Below are 19,841 nucleotides of genomic sequence, written 5' to 3'. Positions count from 1 at the left end.
GCCCAAAAGCTTAGAATATCCAAGATACAATTTATAGACCACAGGAAGCTCAAGAAGGAAGACCAAAGATGCTTCAGCCCTTCTTAGAAGGGGGAACAAAGTACCTAAGTGAGGAAATATGGAGACAAAATGTGGAGACTGAGGGAAGGCCATGCAGAGACTGCCCCACCTGGGGATCCATCCCATATACAGTCACCAAACCCAGACACTATTGCTGATGCCAAGAAGTGCTTGCTGACAGGGGCCTGATATAGCTGTCTCCTGAGAGGCTTTGCCAGAATCTGACAAATACAGAGGCAGATGCTCACAGCCAATCACTGGGCTAAGCACAGGGTTCCCAATGGAGAAGTTAGAGAAAGGACTGAAGGAGATGAAGTGGGTTTGCAACCCATAGGGAGAACAATATCAACTAACCAGACATCCCAGAGCTCCCAGGGAGTAAACTACCAATCAAACAGTACACATGGAAGGACCCATGGTTCTAGCCACATATGTGGCAGAAAATGGCCTTGTCAATGGGAGAAAAGGTCCTTTGTCCTGAGGTGGCTCAATGTCCCGATATAGGGAAACACCAGGGCAGGGAGGCAGGAGTGGGTGGGGGAGCACCCTCAAAGAAGCAGAGGGAGGGAGGACAGGACAGGATGTTTCAAGAGGGGAAACTGGGAAAGGGGATAACATTTGAAATGTAAATAAAGAAAACTATCCAATAAAAAAATATAGTGAGTGGACTTGGGGTTGCAGCTCACGAGGTAGGACACATGCTCAGTAGGCACAAAGCCCTGGCTCCACCCCCAGCACCTAACAAAAAATTAAAACCAAGCGTAACCACTAAAAATAACTGCAATCCCTTACAATCATCAACTATCAAATCCTGTTTCACATATCCCTAATGATCTTTTACGTTTTCCCATTGCAGAATCCAAATAAATCCATCAATTGTCTTGGCAAGCTAAGTCTTTTCTAATTGATCTTTATCTTTCTTTGGATTTTAGTTGGTCACTTGCTCTGCAGTTCCCAAAGCTTGGATAGTGTGGACTTCCCCTGTGCTTTCACTGGCTCCTTCTGTTTCTAGAAAGTGGTGTGAGGTCTGGAAGCTTGATCGGGATATGGTCTGACTTTGTGGTTTGCTCCTGTAGAGATGTGCTTCCTTTGAGAGTGGTCACAGGCCTGCTGTCTCTTCCTGAGGCTGACAATGCCTGAAGGGGATCTTCTCCACGCCTTCATCCCTGAAGGGTAAAATGGCAACGTCCTAATTCTGTATTTTTCTTCAGTTTGTTGGCCAGCATGTCTTTAAATTTTTCATATTTAAAAGGTGACTATGAATTTGTAAAACCAGAGTTTCAATCTCTTGAAGATATTATTTTTATTTTTGCTAAAATTATCTTCAACGTGCTTCCTGAATCATTGTATAGACTGGTGTGGCAGATCTTTTTCTCCCCCGCTTTGTATATAGCTTTCCCTATACACAGGATTAACCACTTATCCAAGGAAGTCTGACTCCTTTTAAGAAAATGGTATTTAAAGACTATAGCTAGAGCACTGTTTTGACCTTCATTAAATCAATTAAACAGTCTTCCACTGTTGTTTCTAATAAACTTACTGGGGGCAATACATGCAGATTTTCAACCTCTCATATTTCTTTAAAAAGAAATTCTTATATGTTAACAGTGAAAGACACTATCACCTTTTAAAATCAATGACTTTTCAATCGCCTTTAACCCAAAACTCTAGTTTTAAGACTGTATTATTAGACTTAGGATTTCCACAAAGGATTGTTTAACACATTGATCAATCTGGAACATAAATACCCAAACAACAGGAAATGATTAATGTAAGAAGGCAAAGGGTCAGATCATTACAGCCATCAGAATGGTTAATACAGCATTATTATTTTGGTAAATAAGAAAGATGGATTACAAATTATACTTTATGTCATATGCATTTACTCACATACTGTGCCCTGAAATCCTGACAGTGGAGACCAGAGCATCCATTATCCAATGCCCAGACACCCATTTCACTTCAGGCTTAGAATGTGGTGTCCCTGAAGCTGCCAAACCAGACAGGACACCTCCTTCTGCTTCTCAGTTGCCAAAAAAATGCATTCTTGTTACCACATTCTTGCTTTTACCTGCTCTTTGTTGGATTAGCCCTAGCATTTTCACGGGGACTTCACGACAGAGACAGTAATAATCACTGCATTCAACCCTCTTGTATTTATCTTGTATCCAGTTGCTTTTTAATAGTTTATCGATTATAAATCCACAAACGTCTAATGAAAATAGCACACAAGTATATGTCTGAAAACACAAAGCTCATATAGGAATACAGAGTACAAAGGGTTAATCTGTCTCACTAAAGAGTCAGCTCCAGAAACAAACATGAAAATGTTAAACTGGTAATAAATGGGGAGAAAAAAAATCAACTAGAAGTCTCTATTTTTGTTGTTGCTGATGTGGCTCTCCTGCTTAGAAACCTGTATGCTGTTGCCCAGCCTGGCTTCTATCTCTAGGGAACAATCCTGCTCAGCCTCCTAAGTAGTGAGGGCTACTGGTCCATGCACTGTACTGCCCTAGGAGCTCTTAATTGAGAATCTAAAATGATAAAATCAAAGCTGCACTCTGGGCAAAGTGATGATCTTTTGTTTCTGTCCCCGATACTCTGTTACACCATTAGTGACTTCTCAAAGGTGAGTCGTCCTTTACCTGCTGCTTCCAACTGCCACCCATCCTGCTCCCTGGCTTTGGGAGACCCTGACCCTTTAAATATGGAAGGTGACTGTTTCCCTTGTATCTAGGTTCACAAGACATTTGCTACATCAATGCTGAGAAGCTCTGAGACTTCTAATTAGAAATACTCCAAGACAACTTAAAGGCTTTTTCAAGGACAAGTACGCATACCTCACAGCTACCAAAGACACCAGGTTGAGAGCAACAATAAGTCTTAAAATACAGTAGCAGCCCAAGACAAGACTTAGAAGTAGAAAACTGTTCCATTTTGGCAAATCTTCAGTTTTATATTCAACTATGAATGCAAGAAATTTAAAGGACCCAGACAACAAAGTATTAAAGATGCTGAAAAGCTAAGACTAATCTTAAAAAGCTTTTCCTTAGATAAATCCTTCCCCAACCTGTATATTGCCTGCTGCTATGGAAATCACTAAATTCTGAAACTGTAATGATATATTTGTTTGTAAACTGGTGTTAAAATTTAGAAAACTATACCAAAAATAAATTCCAAACAAAATTTAAGCAGCAACAAACTTGTAATTATCTGACTTGGTAAAAATTATCAGTTTCAGACTGGAGATATGGCTCACTGGTTAAGAGCACTGACTGCTCTTCCAGAGGTCCTGAACTCAATTCCCAGCAACCACATGGTGGCTCACAACCATTGTTAATGGGACCCAATGCTCTCTTCTGGTGTGCTTGATTGAAGAAAGCAACAGTGTATTCACATAAAATAAATTGGAAAAAAAAAAAACATCAGTTTCATGGGAAAACAAACAAAACAAGACCCCCCCATTATTAACTAACTACTATAAAAGTATGTTAAGATAAACACAATGTAAGTGCCCCTGATTCCGTCACTTGGAAGGCAAAGGCAGTGAGTTCAAGGTCAGCTACAGAGCAAAACTTCCACTTCAAACAAAAACAAAGTATTGCACATTTACTTATTTAATATAGGCTAATGTTTACAGCTAGTCTTAATTTTAAAATAGAAATATGAGGCATATTATTCCATAAAGGGCACTGTCCTATATACAAAATAATTTCTTTTGTAGGTAATACTACAATGTCAATTCTCTGCTTATAATAAACAATAAATCTGGCAAGACAGGAAAGATGTTTAAAGTTTCAAATATATTTTCATTAGACCAGGTCTTCTTTGTGCAGGGCACTGGCAGGGATACTATGAATTGAAAATAAGGTCCATGTGCATGCTAAGCAAGAACTTTACCAGGACTGTTTAGGGAAGGAATCTTTCATATAGTCTGGGTTGGCCTTTTCTCTCCCTATCCTACATTAGCCTCTACAGTACTGAAATTATGGATGGGCACTACCACATCCGGATAAATTAGACATTAATAAAGCACTAGGCACCCAGACAGGACTTTGAGAACAGAGAAAGAAGACTGAAAGTTTCCAGTTAGGTTCAGCTTTTCAATAAGACGAGTCCTGGACACTGACTAGAAGCAGTGAGAAGCAGCTGCGCTGAATGACTTTTAACATGCTGTCTGTGTATGACAATGACAATCAGCTCCTCACTGTGGCTCTGGACTTCATAATAGTGCACCTGCACTTGCATGGGGAGAGAGACCTTTCTGCTGAATAGTCCTCATTCAGCACAGTAGCTGCTTCTGACCGTTCTGAGTTCATCGAACATAGACCCATCAAGTTGATTTCATCAAGTCTATTTATTAATGCATTTCAAGTTTCAAAAAACCTTACATCTTTGCACAATACTTTATTTTTTGCAGGTTTTAGTAAAAATTTCCAAAGTGAACAACAAAAAAAAAGATACTGTATAAAACACAGTGGACATTAAACTGACAGTAGTATTAGATCTCACTGGTCCTGGTCCTTTCATTTTTTACCACATCTTGATTTGTAGTGGAAACAGTTCAGTGCATGTATCTCTTCAGAAAACATTTAACTTAGACTCAAAATAAAATAGGGCAGTGCATAACTGCCGAAACCCTACCACAGGATAACATTACAAGCAAAAAAATGTACATGTTCCAAAATCTACCACACTCAAGTAGTTACTAAGAACTCTTGCAGAGTAAAAGTCACCATTTTAGAAATGCAAACCCACTTCCAACCTTTGCACAGTCCAAAAACAAAGGCATTTGAATGATTTAAAGCAGTGTCATACACAGCTACCTACCTGTTGAGTTAGAATTATTTATAGTCTATCTGGGGTTTCATGTACAAAATTTGTCTCTAAATCATGTACAAAAAGCTGTTTTGAAAAAAGTCCCGAGTACTGTACAAGTTTACAAGGAGAGATCCCATTGTTTCTCTAGCGGTTTTGGCCTTGCTGGCTCGCGTCACATTGTGAGTGATTGTGTAAACCTTAGACTCTTAAGAAAAAAGGAGAAAAAAAAGTCAAACACAGTAATCTTGTCAACCTTCTCTAAACTGCCTCCTACGTAAAGCCAGGAAAATCACTGCTGTTGACTTTAATTTAAGTGATGTAGCTGGAAACAGAAGCAATGAATATGTCACAAGCTTACAGTTTTTAATGCCCCTCCATTTTCTGCATAGCGATAAGCCTGTTAATGCATTAAATGCTTTTGCTTTCTCTTTCTTTAAAAATGCCAATATTTATATCTGCTTAAAAAAAGAAGTTTGTAATGGGACACTGTGCTGTCTACCTTCATTGTTGCTAAAAATGTCTTGGGGGTAAAACGACTTCAGAAAACCTATCTACAATTTCAACTACCTGCTGAGCAATTTACTCATCTCTAGTGGTTACCAATAATCAGTGACAATGTGCTGAAGAACTGTCCAAATATTTCAATGAAGACACTGATTTCCTTTTCCATATCTGGTAAAAACAGAATTAGCAGGCTTGAAGTATATGGAATACACAAAGCAGGCTACAGATGAAAATAATCATTTCCAACATAATTCCTACCAAAGCATGAAAAAAAATTCACCTAACAATTTAAAAATGGAATTGATTTAGAAAGTATAAAATACTAAGCAGAAATCAGACATCTACATAAAGAACTGACTCTGGAGCCAAGTGTCCAGTTTGTAAGCCATCAGCTGCGTTCTTCAGCACAGCCTCTCCTGCTCATAGCAGCCATTTAACAAGGAAAAAGATGTACGTAAGAACCAACTCCATCATAAGAAAAAGCAATGATTCTCATTTCAAAACGGCCTCCATGAAGCATGACAGAATCCTGGACCACTGCACACCACCATTCTCTGTTATCCTGAGTATGTCAATTAAACAGTAATTTTTCATTAAGAGCAGAAAAATTTATAATACAAAGAAACATCCATATTGCAATTTCTGTTTACAATTGCACAGAGAAGTACAGTGTACGTAAGAAATACATGTCTGCATATAACAAGGTATGTACATTGGCAAGTGATGTATCCAATGTTGAGGTGGTCGAGCCTCCCAGCCTTGATTGGCAGTTGAAAAAAATATATTTCAATTTGTGATAAAAGTTTATTGAGAGCCAAGTCTGTCTGCAAGTGAAGAGAATGCAGCAACGAAGAACAGGGAACACAGGGCACATAATAATATTCTAAGACTTTGTGCCATTAGGTTAAAAATATCTGTCTATAAGAAAATTGGGTTCCTTTTCCATCCCACCCCCCCAAAAAATTGGAATTTTCAGGCTTTAATTTTAAGTAATTCCACCTGGTCTGAGGACATGATCTCTTGCCATTTTTTTCTTTAGCTATTAACTGTAAGGGTTTCATTTGCAGATGATGACTTAACAGGTTTCTCTTTGGAGTGAAGTTTTCCCACTGTAGGCACTAGGAAGAACCAAGGCAAAAGCTGCATTAGCGTCGCATGTGTCCCATTTGATAACTCTCCCGGGGCCTCTGGCGCGGGGGCTGCTGAATGGGCTGCGGCGGTCTTCTCCTCTTTAAAGTGCCTGCAACAAAAGCAAAACAGCTTACTGTGCTTCACCACCTCCTGATCTTCAAAAGGGAAGCACTCTTTCACCAAGGAAAGCTATTCTTTGGTACTGACCAGCAGAAACATGTCCCCTATAACACAGTTTTCAGTTTTCTGGTGGTCATAATAAAAAAATATAATAAAAATTAATTTTAAAACTTATTTTATCTAGGCCACTTCAAGTTAAAAATACCAACCTTAACCTGTACTCAATATAAAAATTACTAACATGTTTCACTATTTTATATTAAGTCTTTTAAGTCTGCTCCATCTTTAATATTTAACAGCACATCTCAGTGGAGAAGAGGCACATTCCAAGTACTTGACACCCTTAAGAATTAGACTGACCAGTCTATATTATGTATTATAGCTCTGAGGGCAGAACCTATGACTGGAGCCCTGACAGACACTTGAGACCTCTCTGCACAGCAGATGGCAAGTCACTCACGCAGTCTGTCATGAAGACTTTAAAACCATCCTTAAGTAAGTGTTTGGCACTTTTATGAAATTTTAACAAGTGACGATCAGTTTTCAGAGGTGTCAATATACAAGTCCAATATCTCTCCATTGAAGGAGGGCACCATGGCAACCATGCCTCAAAGGTGTCCTGTAGCTCTTAGAAATGTGTTAAACTCACACAAGTGCCTGGGTTCTGACTCAAGAACTTAAGAAACTTAAGAAAGCGAGTATATCAAATCAGATGTTCTCCACCCCACCATGACTCCTGGGCTCTCTTGTGCTAACACAGAAAAATGCAAGGGAACAGCTGTGGGGAAATACAAAGCAGAAGAAATCAATTTGACCTGAGACGGATCTCCTGAGGAGGGGCATATGCTAGCACCCAACCCTGGTTTTCCTACCACTGTCTTATGCAGTCTTCCCACACCTGTAATGACTAGCCACTCACACTTTGGACAGGGGAAAGGAGGACTGATAAGACTAACTGTATCAGAACAGTCACTTCCTATCTTCTTCAACTGCTCAAAGTTGACTTATCCTAGTCCAGTATCACCCAGACAGTGAGGATGGGGACTATTTGATAGGTTCTTAACATCTGAAGCTAAGACTCCCCCTCCATACAGATTTATATTTCTCAGTAAGCTTCTTCCAGAGGAAAATGTGTTTCAGTACCAGAAACTATTTTAAGAACACAGACATTACAAATAGTATCAGAGCCATTAGCTATTAGGTACAAAGACCAATAATTTAAAATCACCTTACATACTATAGCAAAAAACAAGGTATGGTAAGGTAAGAGACTGAGATAAAAATACAGAAGGAAGATCCAACCAAAACTCAAAATGTTGGTCAAATGTTTCATAATGCTCAGGATAGATCAGCATTACAATGGCAGTCAATAACTAGACTGGCCTGACAGACAATTACCCAGCCAGTGAATCATTTGTCGGGCAATTTATCAAAAACACAGCCCTCCTGGGGCTGCATCCTCCCTGACCCTTAGCTCTGGCTCTGCTCACAGCAATACCCATTGCTCAGCACCTTACCTGGAAGTGGTTTAGGAGGAGGCAACTTTGGATTACTACTTGGAGTGTGAACACTGCAAATCTTGATAAATCCAGCCATTAACATTATCAGGGCAATTCCCATAAGTAGTACTGCCCACCAATGAGCCTGAACAGGAACAGAATTAAACTGTTTTAAGACAGCAGACACTAACATTCATTATATGCAATATTTACAACTTTCAATTTCTGAATGTCCACACTGGCTTTAATGCAGATTATTGCAACCCTTAAACAATTACTACTAATTATTTCTAGCAAAACACTCAAAACATCTTTATCATTGAGGCTTTACACAACTTACTAACTCTGTACTGTTTATCCAGATCCTAAAATAAAAATACATGCTATGTCAAAACACCCCCAGTCACTTTTCCTGCATACATAAACTCCTTCATATTAAAACAACTTTTGTTTTATCCTGGAAGAATCTCTAGCATAATGAAAAGTTGTAAACACAGTGCAAAGAACTTTCAAAAATCTGAACCAGAGTCAGCTTTATGTACCACACTGCTCCCCATGAAAGTCCCATAACATGGGGTTCAATTGGTAATGGGCCTGCCTGGCTTGTCACCAAAATGAGGATCCAAGCTCAGATCCCTAAACACTAAAAAAGCCAGGTGTAAAAACATATACCAAGAATCCCTGCACTGCAGAGCAGAGACAAGAGTATCTTTTGGGCTTGCTGGCCGGGCAGTTTTGTCAATCATAAATATACAGGTTCAGTGAAAGACGCTACCTCAACAACAACAACAACAACAAAAAGGTGGAAAATAACACGCAGAATTAAACTCTGGCCTCCCACATAATGCACATGTACACACAGACCACAAATGGTTGGAGAGATGGACAGAAATATACACACAAATCCTCCATTACAAGATATAAGAGCATCTTCCTAGATTGTAAAAGACCCACACAAGCTTTATTGTCTCATCACATCTTCAGCATCATGTGCTGCTGGGCTCCACTGCTGTCCTTCTGTCTGGGAGGCTCCTACAGCTCCCTCTGGCCTTTAAGACTTTGACACTTGACACTTTCAGGGAAGTTGTTAAGTAGAGGATGGTAATGACCTATTTTGAATTCTCTGGTGTTTCTCATGAGCATCATCTGACCCTGATCACCATCAGATGCCAGTCATGCATCTGTTAGGAAGATCACAAGAGAGATCTTGTACTCTTTTACCACACCCTGATACTGGGGACATGACTCTGACTTCATCACTCTAATGCTAACCTTGATTACTTGATTGTGATGCTATCCACCAGACTTAATCAACAAGATATTCTTCCTTTGTTGAATCAATGAGTACACATTCCATTCCCCATAAATTATCATTTATTTATTTATTTACTGTTCTGTTGGGGTTTCCTATTCTCTACAATGGGTTATAACCCAATACTATCATTACCATGGAGTTTTTGACACACTCCCCACTTCCTTCTTTAAGCACTTACTTTATGACATAGAAAGTTCCAGGTTCACCTTATTTTTTCAATATCTGAGTCCTGGACCACCCTATCTCTGTTGAAGACTGGTTCCTTTTAGTGTTTCTCCTCCTCACCTCACTTGCATTCTGACACGGTACTTGCCTTACAGGGAGAAGCCTTTCACTGTAGAACCTGCTCACTCCATTTGCACCCTGACATGGCACTCACCTTCCATTACTCGGGGGATGCCACACCACACTATGCTTTTCCCCACATCCTCCTAACTACATAAGGTTTAACTGTTAGCCAGTCAGCTCTGTGGTTCTGCAGCCGGACAACACACACCTTGCTACCACACACACACCACACACACTTTGGGGTTTGTTTATTTGTTTTTATGTAAAGGTGATAGAGAGATAGCTCAGTGTTTATGAACACTGGTTGCTCTTACAGGCTCTAAGTCCCAGAATCAACATGGCAGTCACACAACCATCTGTAACTGTGAGGGAATCTGACACTGTCTTCTGGGCCCTGCTGGTACCAGGCATATTCATGGTACAAAGAACACTGAAATAAAGATATGAAAAGTAAAGGTAAGGAGAGGAAGGGAGCCAGATGTAGTGCTAAATGTCTCTGATTCCAGCAACTGGGAAATGAAGGCAGGAGGAGCAGGAGTTTAGACTCAACTAATACTCACTTTGAGGCTAGACTAGGCCATACGAGATTCTGTCTCAGTCCTTTCCCCACCTCCACCAACAAAAAAAAAATATGAAAGGAAAGAGGGAACAGAAAATGGAAAGAGGGCATTTTTGTTTTGTTTTGAATTCATAATGAGCCTAGAACAGTTTATACTATGCGTGGCTTCCCATCCATCTGCAACCATCTTCAGGCTGCAGGTATGCACAAGAGAGTCCCACAGCCACCCTCCTTCTCCTTTCCCTATTCTATAGGCCGTGGCAGGGGTTTCCAGTCTGTTACAGTCACTGTGGCAGAGGTGAAAACTCAAATGCCCATGTGGCTGGAATGTGCAATGCAATTCAATCTTCTGACCCAAAGATCTGTTTTTTAGGATATTACAAATCTGAATTTCTATATGAAGTCTATTGTTAAATGTTGGCAAACTCGTTCAGAGTGTCTAAAAGCAATGTGCAGACCATACAAAACATGTTGATGGGGCTGATTTTGGCTTAGAAACCATGGGTTTGCAAACTACTCTTTTCTCCCAAGTTATTTAACTATTGTGTTGGTTTATGAACTCTGAGTAAAAGTCCAAAAAGACAAAACATCCGTTTCTGTTATCTTTCCAGCTGATCCAGGTGTGCTCAGGTGTACTTTTGTGTTCTACTGAATGTTCATTGGAAGACCTAGAGCCTACAATCTGCTCTTTAATCTATTTCTTGTATCTGATCTTAGATTGTTAGTTTTCTAAAACATTCTTTTGTCTGCTATAAAAAACAATTTTCAGAGTTCCTTTTTTCTTTGTCCTCAGGATGATATCATCCTTGTTATAGAAATTTTCTATGGATTTTTATTATTTTTCTATTTTATTCACTCTCCAGTAACATAGTTGCTATTTATCAAGAGGCAGGGTACAGGACTGTTGTCTGTCTGTCCTAACAGTGCAGAGACAATACGGAGCAATGTTGGAAGCTCAGCATTCCTTGAGCCCAGTTAGTAAACACCAGTAGAATTATTCACTACTAACGACAGCTACTGTACGTTTCTGAGTTACTTCTGGGATCAGTGCCTTCCGGACTGCAGTCAGCTCTTAAGCACAAAGAGCAATAGTGGTCCTGTTCCACCGAGGCTGAGGCCTAGTAGTGTCAGGGCAGCTCCCTACATCCTTAGTGCTTCTGACGTTCTTCCTACCAATTTGTCTCCAGCCTCCTGTGCTCCTAACACCTTCTACACTGTCATCAATGCTACACTGCACAAACAACAGGCTGGATTTCGCCTCTTTTTCATTTAAGCACTTTGTCCTAACGCTGCTGGCCCAGGAGAGGGACAGGAAAGCAGAAAATGAAGCCTAAGTGTGCGAAGCAGCACAGCTCTACTTAGGTCCTGAAGAGCACACAGGAGACTCAGCATGGGCAGACAGGCTGCAGGGCAAGAAGCAGGCCTGCTTTTAAATGGAGTATTTTGTCAATCACGAAACTTCGCTAAGCTTTCAAAAGACTTTTCAGACTGTTTTGGTGTGGGAGATTCATACACTTTCTCCTCCATGAAACATTCCTGTACATCTGCTACTGCTGGCACTTAAGAATGCAGTTGTGGTGTCGTCCTTTAAAGAAAACTTTACAATGGCTCAGTTGTAGATAATTTGTCTAAAGCATGTGAGGCCCTGGGGTCAGTTCCCAGCACCACACACACACACACACACACACACACACACACACACACACTCACACACACACAGAGAAAAGAAACACACACAGAGACACACAGAAAAACAAAAACATACACACACACAGAGAAAAACACAAACACACAGAGAGACACACAGAAAAACAAAAACATACACACACACAGAGAAAAACACAAACACACAGAGAGACACACAGAAAAACAAAAATACACGCAAACACGCACATACCTCAAAAACAAACAAACCAAAAACAAAAATATTAAACAATTTTAAGATTTCTCCACCATAAGAAACCAACTTCAGTTCTCAGCAACTCCATGGCACTTCACATGGTCTGTAACTCCAGCTCCAGGGGATTCTAGGGGATTCCAGGCCCTATGGTGACACTCATATACAACTAGCACTAACAGCTGCTGTTCTTGGACTATGCTTACAAAATGACACCTAAGAACGTCTGGGTTTCTAATCTTTCGGTGAGTAAATGCTTCTGTGATTGTTTTAAAAACAAAGCTACCAAGACGAATCCATTCCAGGACTTCTCCGGACCTCACCAGCCTCCAGTTTTCTCAGAGGCACTGGACAGTCAACCTGAGAGCAACTGTCATCTGTGATTCACTTGGGAACCACTGCTCTAAATAAAAATAAAAAGCAAGCAAGCAAGCAAGCAAGCAAGCAAGCAAGCAAGCAGATACTTAGTATCTACATTCATAAAGTCAGAACAAAATATGGGGATAAAAACTGATTTAAGAAATGAAAAACTAAGCTGGGAGGAAGCAGCACATTCCTTTAATTCCAGCATTCGAGTGGGAGACAGACAACAGAGCTGAGGGAAGCCAGCCTGGTCTACAGAGGGAATTCCAGGACAGCCAGAGCTAGACAGAAAAACATGTCTTGAAAAGAGAGAGAGAAAGTTCCTTTGGGAGTTGCTATAAGACTGATGTTAGTTGGAGCTCAGTTTGGGCAGTATAGAAAGTACTAGGTTTAGGGCTGTGATATAAGACTTGCCAATACATACATACATACATACATACAAACATTCATACATACATATATACATACATACATACATACATACATACACACACATACACACACACACACATATACATACATACACACACACACATACAAAAGTGTGTACAAGCCCAGTTATCCAAAGGCTGAAGGTAGAGAGACCCCTGAAGGCCAAGGATTAGAGACCTGGACACCACAGTGAAAACAGGGTCCAGAAAAGAAATGTTAGTAATAATAATAGAAAAACACAAGCTTTTGGCAAACTTAAAAAGTCACAGCATAGTAAGAATGAAAGGAAAGAGGCATATAATTATACCCCCCCCCAAAGGTAATAATGGTTCTCTACAACATCAAATCTAGTGCAAAAGATGGAAAGAGGGGGCTGGAGAGATGGCTCAGCAGTTAAGAGCACTGAGGTGCTCACAACCATCTGTAATTCGATCTGATACCCTCCTTCTGGTGTGTCTGAAGACTACAGTGTACTGATATACATTAAATAAATATTTTTTTTTTTTTTAAAAAGATGGAAAGAGGAATAAGAGCACATCAACTATAACAGAAAGTGGTAAAGAATTACTGATGTCCTCAACTCCCACTTAAACAAGTGATAATGCCCAGGATCTCAAGAGCTACATTTAGCAGGTGCTAAGGCTATGTATGGAGTGTTTATCAATGCATGCTAGCTAGACAAAAAACTCAGCAGAGGTTGTCAGAACAACTCTCCACCAAAAAATAAAATAAAATAAAATAAAATAAAATAAAATAAAATAAAATAAAAAGATCATCTCCATGACAACAATACCCATAAAATATTGAAGTGTTCTCAGGGTTCTTCAAACTCCACAGAACTGCATGAGGAGAAAAGGAATCATAGAGCACCATCAATGGAGACAAAAGGACACTAGGCAGCACTGGAAAAGTCTCAGTGAAGGAGGTCCTTCACTTCTTGCACAGCCTCTTAGAACAGTATATATTACCACAAAAATGATAGCACACCAAGATACAAACTATCATTAATACAAAACAAGTCACTTGGGATGCATGAACATTTAGGCTAATCTCAATTCTTTAAGAAAACCACAGGAAAAACAATGTTTCAAAGGTTTGTTTTGTTTTCAGACAGGGTCTCAAGTATCACTGACTGGCATCAAGTTTGTCTGTTTTGAGACAGCTTCTCACATAATCCAGACTTGCCAGAATCAGCTACATACTATGTGAGGAAGACCTTAAGCATCTGATCTTTCTTCTTTACCTTCCAACTGCTAGAAATAACAAATTGCTACCATACCCCATTTTATGATTACTGGTTCCAACAATTCAGAGACTCAGAGGCTCGTGAATGGTAGACAAGTACTCCACTAACTGAGTCAATGATTTTACAATTTAGAGAAATGTACATTTAAAAATTAAATTAAATTCAGTAGATAAGAACCAAGTAAACAGTGTAGGCATTAAGGGATTGGTTATCTTACATAGTTCAATATCTATCACAGACAAGACTAACACCCAGAAATTACACTGAAAGATCAGAAGAAGAAAAACAACAACAAATTCAAGAAAAAAGCCTTCAAAAAGATCAACCTCTTTCTCATCTTTACTGTTGAGCAAGGTAGGACCTTGGCTACCTGTTCTACTGAAACAACAAAAAGAAAGAAAACAAACAAACCCAAGCAGCACTTTCCCGAAAAGTCCAGTAGAAACACTAACATCTGCACCACCAGAAGTCACCTGTGAGACACTGTAAGGAGAGCAGCAGGAATCAGAATGACTGCCACCCACCAGCTCTGAATACAGTCAGGTGGAGATACAGATCACTGCAGAAAGAAATAAGAGCCAGGACATCTAACCATTCAAAGACTACACATAGAGTGGACCTAGTACAAACAGGAAAAGTGTTCACCCTCCAATATTGGTAACCTCTGCCCAAGTAAAATTAAGATCAAAAATTTTGAAGTTTTTATGAATGAAGTCTATACTTACCACAATCCACTCAGCAATGTTTTCATAGAGTTGTGGACTAAAAATTGCTTTTTTCAGTCTAGCCAGAGGGCCATCAGCATCTACTAATCTGCACCGCATGAAAACATCACAGTAGCCTCTGAAGTCATTACATGGAGAGCCCGGCTGCAGAGTGATAGTCCGACCACTAAACTGCTTCTTCCACTGCAAAGAGCCTGTGCTGGCACAAGTTGATGGAGCCACTGGAAAAAGAAGTGCCAAATACAGGTCAGAATACCAGGCAGGACACTCTGGGAAAGAAAACACTACATAAGCTCATTCCCATGTTACAGATCTATACTAGTTTGTTAGAGTAGCATTGTTACTCATTTACCTTAAATGTTAAAATAAAAACAAACAATCGACTTAGTGCCTGCAATGGCTTTAGAACCACTGAGGTGTGTTACATAAATTATTACCAAAGGCTGGCAAGATCTTGTCTAATTATTACTTAGCAACACTGTAAGGACCATAGTGAAATGCTACAACTGAATTTTTCTCAGGAGAACTGGTTTAGCCAGAAAGTATCTGTCTAAACTGTGGATCAGTTTAACAATGAAAACTTAAAGGCAAGGGTGTTCTCTACCCCACACCACCCCACCCATGCCATCACTCTCATGGCAGCTCTGTCTCTGTCTGTCTGTGTGTGTGTGTGTGTGTGTGTGTGTGTGTGTGTGTGTGTGTGTGTCTGTAAGCTATAACAGGTTTCTCTCCACGTTTTAAAGGGAAGCTTCTTTCCCATTAAGGCTCTGCTAAGCTATTTTTGATACTGTTGTCCCTTTCTGATGCTCTCGCACATCAAGGCTCAAACCTCATTCCCAAAGGATGGGGGGAAAACATCATGGAAGTCGACTTTAAGTTGAGTTATTGAAAAGCCTTACTTTTCTTCATGCAGCAGACATGGCATAGTTCCTTATCATCTTTGCCATCAGAGCTGGCACAGGTGCACTCCTCCAAGTCATACTTCTCACAGATAGAACCTGCACATTGCTGGGGAAAAGGGAAATTTTTTTTCATCTCTGTGCAGTCAAGACACACAGTATTAGGCAGCTATAAGCTTCTGGTGTCAAATAATAAAGTGGAAATAGGAGTTACAAACAACAGGGTAGGCCTGCACCTCTATGGCAGGCACTTGCTAGAACATGCAAGGCCCTAGGTCTGATCCCCAGTACCACAAAACAAAGCCACACATGAATATCAGAGCCAATAATACCACATAAATAGAGCTGAGACTAAATGAAAGAAACATGCATAACTTTTAAAGGAATGAAGAGAAAACAACAACAACAACAACAACAACAACAAAAACCTAAACAAAAAGAGAGGAAGGAACAGTTCCACATTTGTGTTGGTTACTATAGCTCCTCTATAAACAGAGAAAAAGTAAGTTTTCTTCATGCAGAACAAAGTGAAATTTAGCCATGGGAGCTCAGAAGATTTCACACTCTGAGAAAATGACCAGATGAGTTCTTTCATTCAGACTCCTGAAATATTAATTTATATAACTTGAAAGCAGTGCAGATAAGATGACATGCCTAGCTGTACTCTTGTGAATACCAAAGACACATGGTTGAAAGATGAAAGGTGAATCTGGAGCTACCTGTACGCCACCAGGCAATTGTATCACATACATTCATGGCTTTGTGGGGAACAGATAGGGACCTTACTGAATGGTAGCCCCAGAATAGTTACCTGATGGCCGTTAACCATTATTCTGAAAAAGGATGCTCAATAAAACTTAAAACATCTAAGTCAAATGCTTACCCCATTAATGCACACTTGTGTATGCCTGTTACAGTCTGTAAAGTTGGGCTTGGGATCAGAGGCTGGGCAAAGGGCTGTGAAGCCATTGCATATCCCTTCCTTTGCACAGTCAGAATCATCCCGACACTTCTCAGACTTTGACTTGAATGCACACTGTGCTGTACAGCAGGGTCCCTGACTCGGACTAGGAGAAATGGTAAATGATCAGATAAAGTAAATCACTAGCTATTTATTATACACTTAGATATGAGCCAAATTTTCATATCATAAATTTCATCTCTTAAGTGGCAAGTACATTGCTGGAATACAACTTCAAATATTACTAGTAACAAGCTACTCTATTTGAACATTCTAGCAAGTCTAAGAAGATGATTTAGTATATGGTTTCCACAGTCAAAAATGCTACAAATCAACATTATTAACCTGCCTTTTGTGAGGTGAATTTAGGATTAGAAAACTTTTTAGTGTTTCCCCCCACAGGTACATAACACATTAATAAATTTATACCTTTCTATACTGAAATCACACTTGGATTCACAGACTAATCATTTAAAAAGTTTGTATAAACTGTAGTCTATTTCCTGTAATCATGACTGCATTATGGTACTAAGTCACAGATGCCTACATGCCCCACTTCACCTAAATAGTTTAAAGTAATATAGTCATGTTTTCTAAGTTAGGAACTAAATGATACATGCATTTATGAAGCAGCATTTTCACAGTTTCTCTCAATACCCAAATCACTAAATTATAAATTGTTCCAAATGCTGTCATTCCAAAAACATAAATGACAATACAACAAAGCAAGACAAACTTCCATTGCCATATGGCTCTCTTGATTTCAGCATTAAATCTGTCCTAACTGTGGTGGGTGACCTTCCAGAGATGTTGCATCACTGGGGTCGGCAAGGCAGGTACCTGCACTGCTTCCCCGGCTTCAGCTTGCATTTCTTCCCCTCTGGCTGGTTTGCATCAAAGCAGCACTCATCTTTGCATTGGTCACTGTAGCCACAGTCACACTCTTCCCCTTGTTCCACCATCCCATTTCCACAGATAGGCTGGCCAGACTCTGAAGAAAGTCACAGGACAAGGTGAGCACTGTATGCATATACTAATTTTTTTTCAAAATTTACAAGCTCAGGGCTGGAGAGATGGTGTGACAGTTTATTTAAGAGCAGGGACAATGAGTGGAGCAGAGACTGAAGGAAAGGCCATCCAGAGACTGTCTCACTTGGGGATTTGTCCCATCTGCAGACACCAAACCCAGTCACTATTGCTAATGCCAAGAAGCACTTGCTGACAGAAGCCTGGTATAGCTGTCCCCTGAGAAAATCTGCTAGAGCCTGATCAATACAGAGGCGGATGCTCAAAGCCAACCATTGGACTGAGCATAGGGACCCCAATGGAGGAGTTAGAGAAAGGACTGAAGGAGCTGAAGAGGTTTACAACCCCATAGGGAAAACAGTATCAATCAACCGGACCCCCCAGAGCTCCCAGAAACTAAATCAGCAACCAACAAGTACACATGGCTTCAGCAGACATGTAGCAGAGGATTCTAACATCGATGGAAGAGGACGCTTAGTGCTCCAGCACAGGGGAATGCTAAGGTGGTGAGGAGTGAGATGGGTAGCATCTAATAGAAGCAGGGAGTAGAGGAGATGGGACAGAGTGTTTGCAGAGGGGAAACAGGGAAGGAAATAACACTTGAATTGTAAATAAATAAAATAACCAATAATAAAAAAAGAAAATGTAAAAGAGCAAAAACAAAACAACAACCCCCCCCCCCAAAAAAAATACCCAGTTATGTTCTGTGGAACAAAAAAAAAAAAAATCTCAAAATTTAATGGACCAACCAAACAAAAATCATTAAAACAGTTGCAAAACATGAGTCATTTCATCAGAGAAGACAGACAGCAAATAAGCTGTGAAAAAGTTCCCACTGTTACCAGAAGAATGCAGAACAACACAAGGAACTATACCGCACACCGGCTGAATGGCTCAATACAAAAGTAGTGGCTACACTAGATTCTGACCGTGATAATGATGAAGAAATTGAGACTGGTCATAACTAGATCATGAGAATGCAACGTACTACAGCCTCCCTGGGAAGCAGTTTGAAAATTTTGTAAGAAACAAAACAAGTGATCATTGTATTGTCTGTTAACTAGACTTTAGATGTTTATCCAAAGAATAAACAGTTTATGTTCATATACATTTATGAGCATGTGCATGTGCCTCACACACACACACACACACACACACACACACACACACACACACCCTACATGTGAATTCTACAAATATTTAATTGATAAAAGCAAAAGCATACAAATAGCCAGCCTTGCTATGTATAGTAAATGAATGACTAAACAAATCATTATATTTTAGAGAGCACCTCTTAGCAACAGAGCAGACAAGCTACTGATAAAATATGAATGACTCTTCAGGGATTTCTGCTAAGTGAACAGAGGCAATCCCTAAAGGTTATATATTATACAATCCCATCTGTACATTTTTAAAGGAGCAGTATTTTACAAAAGAAGAGATTGGTGGGGTGGGTAGGAAATAGCAAGAGACAGCTAGGTGTAGTTATAAGCAGAAAACACTGAGAATCCTTGTCCTGATGGATACTTTTGTCTGTAAAACCACACATGTAATTATATGTTAAAAGAAACAAACACCCTGAGAAAACAGGAGTGTGGAGTGGGCCCTGATGACAGCATCAACCTGGTGATGCTATCAGCCTGCACAATATTACCAATGGAGACACTGGGTGAAGGTACTGAGTACCTAGTGCTGTGTAACTGTATGTGAATCTACAATTATCCCAATAAAAACTATATTTAAAAATGTATCTAGAAGTCCTCAGTTCATCATTTCTTTGAAAGTTCCTTATATACAAAAGACTCAATATCTGTATTCAAGTATAGTTTTATGGAAAAGGAGGATACACAAAACAACTTTAAGACAAGGTAGAATATTTGAAATCTAAAAAATGTCACAAGAGAGATAGATATACAGCTGAATGCAAGACCAATATTTGATATGTTTACATGGTAGAATACTGTTTACCCTTTAAAGGGAATGGAGTTGTGATAC

General features: G+C 39.7%; 1 protein-coding gene across 1 annotated transcript in view; it reads right to left on the bottom strand.

The window, feature by feature from the left end:
• Nucleotides 1-4,407: 4,407 nt before the first annotated feature.
• Nucleotides 4,408-19,841, bottom strand: part of ADAM10 (ADAM metallopeptidase domain 10) — a 103,435-nt gene continuing 88,001 nt past the window's right edge. The window contains exons 11-16 of the mRNA XM_080934212.1: nt 17,661-17,811; nt 16,743-16,926; nt 15,860-15,968; nt 14,961-15,181; nt 8,154-8,280; nt 4,408-6,625 (exon numbers count right to left, since the gene is read on the bottom strand). Of these exons, the coding sequence (XP_080790338.1) occupies nt 6,531-6,625; nt 8,154-8,280; nt 14,961-15,181; nt 15,860-15,968; nt 16,743-16,926; nt 17,661-17,811 (887 nt within the window). The 3' untranslated portion in view covers nt 4,408-6,530. The remainder of the gene's footprint in view (nt 6,626-8,153; nt 8,281-14,960; nt 15,182-15,859; nt 15,969-16,742; nt 16,927-17,660; nt 17,812-19,841) is intronic.

Source organism: Micromys minutus (assembly GCF_963924665.1).
Source record: "Micromys minutus genome assembly, chromosome: 21".
Lineage (NCBI taxonomy): Eukaryota > Metazoa > Chordata > Mammalia > Rodentia > Muridae > Micromys > Micromys minutus.
Note: the sequence above shows the minus strand (reverse complement) of the source record. Positions and strands in the feature narration are given on the sequence as shown.